At 32.8% G+C, this 5,082-nt stretch overlaps 1 protein-coding gene across 1 annotated transcript; it reads left to right on the forward strand.

Annotated features, from left to right (window-relative positions):
• The first annotated feature begins 1,605 nt into the window (after positions 1 to 1,605).
• Positions 1,606 to 3,262, forward strand: LOC149882829 (uncharacterized). Its single transcript, XM_090100960.1, has 2 exons — positions 1,606 to 2,581; positions 2,676 to 3,262. The coding sequence occupies exons 1-2, from the start codon at positions 2,251 to 2,253 to the stop codon at positions 3,260 to 3,262; spliced, it is 918 nt and encodes a 305-aa protein (XP_089957086.1). The 5' UTR covers positions 1,606 to 2,250.
• The last annotated feature ends 1,820 nt before the right edge of the window (positions 3,263 to 5,082 follow it).

The raw sequence follows: 5,082 nt of genomic DNA on the forward strand, positions 1-5,082 counted from the left end.
GTTGTGCCAGAGTCTAATTATTCTCTGGCTGTGTGCAAAAAATGTGGTCAAAAATGCAACAGTCATCAACATCTAAAGCTAGGTATCACCTAAACACCCAACACCACCTGGAAATGATTTATTTCAACATTAAGTTCAGTGAGGGACTTAAGTTCTGTTTTCAATAAAATGCGTTTCATTTTGGAAAGTTTCAATAAAAACTTAAAGATTAATTTCTTTTTTTTTTAATTTTAAGTTCAGCCTTTGAAATGGCAAATCCCCCAGCCTTTAAATTGACTCATCTCTCAGCCTTCAAGAGTTTTGTGGAGCTTTTTAATCAAAAGGCTTCAGTCAATGACCCTGCAACCTTCAAGAAGTTGATGGACAATGCTATCATGGGTATCAAGTCTGAGCCTGATAAAAATCTTCTAGATTGCTGGACGTCTATATTTGAGGATCTTTTGATTAAGGGGTGCAAATTGTTACCCTACTTTTCTTAGTATAAAAAACTCACATTTTTTAAGGACAACTTGGGAGAGACAACTGGTTTACATTTTTTTACAACAATTGTTGGCGAACTTTTTGAATTAACGTCTTATATATATATATATATATATATATATATATATATATATATATATATATATATATATATATATATATATATATATATATGTATATAAATATATATATATATATTTATATGTAATATATATTTATATGTATGTATGTAATATATATTTATATGTATGTATGTATGTATGTATGTATGTATGTATGTATGTATGTATGTATGTATGTATGTATGTATGTATGTATGTATGTATGTATGTATGTATGTATGTATGTATGTATGTATGTATGTATGTATGTATGTATGTATGTATGTATGTATGTATGTATGTATGTATGTATGTATGTATGTATATCGTTTGCAACAACATGTGAGGAATTCATTGAAGTCATTGGTAAGATATTTAAAAATCTGTAGTTGCTGGTATGAAGACTTGTCGGATTATTAGTAATGCTCACAACTACCGACAATCCTGGTATTCAGGATTTTCGGTAGTTGTGAGTATTACTTTTTCAGTTGGGAGATTTTTTAGAGTAAGCTGTGGGTGCCGACTTCTTAAATGTGATGAAAGTCCGCTAAGTGATTGAAATTTTGGATTAGACAACAAAAACACCGAAATCTTATAAAAGTTTTGGTTCATTTCGGTAGTAGTTTGAACCGAAATTTCGGCCGAAACAGGAAAAGTAAAAAATTGTTGAAGCAGAAATTTCGGCTTCGGCCGAAATTTCGGTTTCGGCCGAAACTTCGGCCAAAGCCGAAAGTTTCCGTTCACTAATTGAGTTCATTAAGTTTGGTTATGTTCACCTCAATCTGACGGGGGTGTTTAGTACCTTTTTTAGATTTTACAATTTTACACAAACGAGCATTTGAACTTTTTTTGGACATGAGCAAACTATTCTAACTAAGTTGGTGTTCCGTCTTACATGGGTGTATGAGCTAACTTTTAATACATCAGCAAAAAAACTTGTAACACCATCGCCCAAAAATTTTTTGAAAATAAATGTTTTTTTTAAAAAAAGAGCATTTGAAAATGTCTGTGCCCCAGCCGATTCAATTGCAACTGATGATCCGTTATGATTTATTTGGCAGCGACAGATAAATTCCAAATGGTTGTAAACAGAATTGTTTTTTTTGCATACCGTCATTCTGAAATCATAACATTCTCATGATATTATTTTCATATTAGCACATTTACCTGATATTGTAACACAGATCAACCCAATCAAACGCAAACTATCATGCTTTTGCAGTTGCTCATCAACTTGTTGTATACAATCAAAAGATAAAACGGCTCGCAAATCATAACATTTAATAAAAAGCATATATAATTGCTATGGCGCTGCTATATAACAAACAATATTCTTATTAAAGATTTTTATAAAACTTTCAGAAAAAAGCCATGCCCTGTGCGATTGCATCATAAAACAACCCGTTAATGAAACCATATTGTTAGAGTAGCCACTGACACATTCGAGACTTCTATTTAAACAATGTTTCTCTGTCACTAATTCTATAGTTTTATTCCTGTTGATAAGAGTAATGAGATTTTGTACAAATATTGTGCTTTGATATTTGATGCTGCGAATATAATACTAGATCTTATTATGCATTTCATGTTACAGTTTATTTGAAAATTCAAACGAGGAAACGTTGCTCGAAAAAAAAAAATTATTTTGGTGTTATTTTTACAAGGATAAATGGTTTATAGTTCTATATTAGAAATGAAATACCAAACCAAAAGTTTATACCGTATTTTATTTTGTACACTTTTATTGGGTTGTATACTTTATTTTTTGCAACTTCTAACAACTTATAATCCAGTCTTAACATTTTCTCATGCAAAAATACAAGAACGGCCCTTGCCTAGAATTCAAAAACCAGAGCTCGAAGAATTTACACCAGTTGATGAGAGCAGAGTTTGCAAAAGCTTCGTCTATGATGTGTCTGAGTGGACGTTGCAATATCGAAAGTTAAACGAGACCATTGAAGACGAAAAGTGCAAAAAGATTTTTGAAGACTTTTTAAAAGGTGGGACAATTAAGATTTTTTTGAGACGTGTTTTTCTTATTAATTGCTATTAAGCTTTTGTTATTAAAAAAAACTTTTTGCATCTATTGCTTAGGTAGCACTGTTAAGCGTATCATACATATAAACGACACAATCGAAAACCGTGGGTGCACTAAACATACAGTTCAATGCAACGAAAGCGCACACTTCAACTTCATCGTCAATAAAAGAGTGAACACTCCACCCTGTTGCAGAGAAAAGCTGCTAGAGTTGTTAAATCACTTCTCACAAGAGTTGCAAAGACTGCATGTGTCCCATATGTTGGCATTCGGAGCCGTGTTAGGATGGGCGCGAAACGGTAAAATGATACCTTACGATCGAGACATTGATGTGATTGTTGATGCAGCGTTTTGGAATACTTCATCATTCCATACTATTTTAAAAGAACTGGAAGTAAGACATGGGCACAAATCAGTTTTCATGGACAATGGTAAAAAGCTATGGATAAGTTATAGCGCAATCAATCAAAATACTATTGATGTATGGCCCTTCGAAGTTATAAGAAGAAGCGGAACAAGTCCTGTAGTAAGCATACCACATTCGGAATGGAAACTGCAACCGTTAGAAAATCTTTTTCCAGAGCGCTATGTGAGCTTTGATAATTTTTATTCATTTAAATACAATAAAAACAATTTAAATTAGCTAAAAGTTAAAAAACACAATAAATAATAATAAAACACAATAATTAATAATAAAACACAATAAGTAATAATAAAACACAATAAATAATAATAAAACACAATAAGTAATAGTAAAACTAATTAAAACTAAAAGAAAACAATGCTGATTAAAATCACTAGAGCAAGTTCACGGCAATAACTTGTTAAGTGAATTCATTTTGTCTTTTAAAAGAGTCCCACAAAAATATTTTTTAAATTGTTATCTAAAGTTTTTGAATTTAAACAAATGTTACGGTTAGACTGCGGTATGGTCAGAATAGATTTACTCGTTTTATCAGAATAACTCTCCTAAAGGAATATAATAACATGAATAGCTAGATAATCAGCCCCATGTAAGGTGAATGGTTCAGCCAATAGCTTTCTTTTTATCAATAAGTCGCTTAAGGATGGTTTGATGCATGTTTCAATGAAAAGCCGAACCAGTTATTCAGTTTATAACAAAGAAACTGCTTTGGAGAACTGTTTAGGCGATCTAGAGGCACGTTTGTTTCTTCGCTCTGTGTTTATTGCATTGCAAATTGTTAAATACTTGTTGCAAATGGACTGTCTGGCAGACCACTTTAGCCGTAGATGATGATCGATACCAGAGAAAAGGCATCTGTTCTTATGGATGGGTTTAATTGATTAGCACAGGGTGATGCAGTTATAGTTACACCGACTTGTTTGCTAACCACAAGAGAATGACAATGAGTAACAAACCTTTGTTAAAAATACAAGAGCAATATAGTGCATGAATAAGTCAAAGCATGCGTTCCATCATACCATCTTTTTCTTAAACCAATAAATTCAATCTCTTTGAAAATGAGCCAACACACACCGATACGATGACGTCTTGATTAAGGTTTTGCCACGAACGCAATATAGCAGTCTTCAACAATTGAAATTCTTTGAAGTATGTAAGTTTCTTTAACCATACTTATAGAAGAAAATTGCAGGAACTAATGTCTGGAGATGCAGCTGGCCATTCTTTCTTAGCTACGAAATCATGAAAATTCTTTTTGCAGAAGGTCTTGGTGCCCCTTGCAGTGTGGCTGGTGGCACCATCCTGCTTGAAAAAGTATTGTTCATTTTCAAATGTTGCTTTTGCCAACGGGAAGGCTGTATCATAAAAAATTTTTCCCCGCTAGAAATGCTGATTAGTTTTCCCATTTGAATTAACAAATTTCAGAACACAGACTTCACTTGATTCCGCCATACCTGATGCTTTAAATAAATTTTGAAAATTAAAAGGTGATCTGCAATGTATGGCTTTTTTTTTTGTACTAATAAACATCTTTACTCTACCGTCCCCTGCCTCATCTAACTGGAGTTGGTTTATATAATGATCAACTCGCACCAAATTTAAAAATAGGCTAAATAACGGCAGAATTCAAAAGCTGGTTGCAGTTAAGAGATTTTAAAAGGGTTATTAAAGTGTCAAGGCCAGGGCTGTGGAGCCGCTGTTCCGACTCCGACTTCGACTTCTTGATTTTATCATGGATCGACTCCAACTCCGACTCCCGACTCCTTCATAAGTAACTAATTTGAAACAACAAATCTACTGTTGTAAAATGTTAACATTGGCTATTTCATCTCTATGATACAAATAATCCAACCACTTAGTGCTTTAAACAATATTTATTAGAAAACAATTTCTGAACAAACAACTTTTTTGAACTCTTGTTATGCAATAAACATGTTTGAAACATTGTCAGTCGGACAGAAAGAATTTCTTCTTCTTTAAGTTCATATTCTTAAAGAATCTTTTCCACCAAGACCTGGATAAATTCGCTGGTGTAATTA

The sequence above is a fragment of the Hydra viridissima genome, unplaced genomic scaffold (genome assembly GCF_058129835.1).
Source record: "Hydra viridissima isolate aposymbiotic clone 2 unplaced genomic scaffold, HvirCarnegie_v1 scaffold_10, whole genome shotgun sequence".
NCBI lineage: Eukaryota > Metazoa > Cnidaria > Hydrozoa > Anthoathecata > Hydridae > Hydra > Hydra viridissima.

Coding starts and splice junctions, on each gene's coding strand:
- LOC149882829 (XM_090100960.1), top strand. CDS start 2,251: ATGGTTTATAGTTCTATATTAGAAATGAAATACCAAACCAAAAGTTTA. Junction 2,582..2,675: donor TTTTGAAGACTTTTTAAAAG/GTGGGACAATTA, acceptor TCTATTGCTTAG/GTAGCACTGTTAAGCGTATC.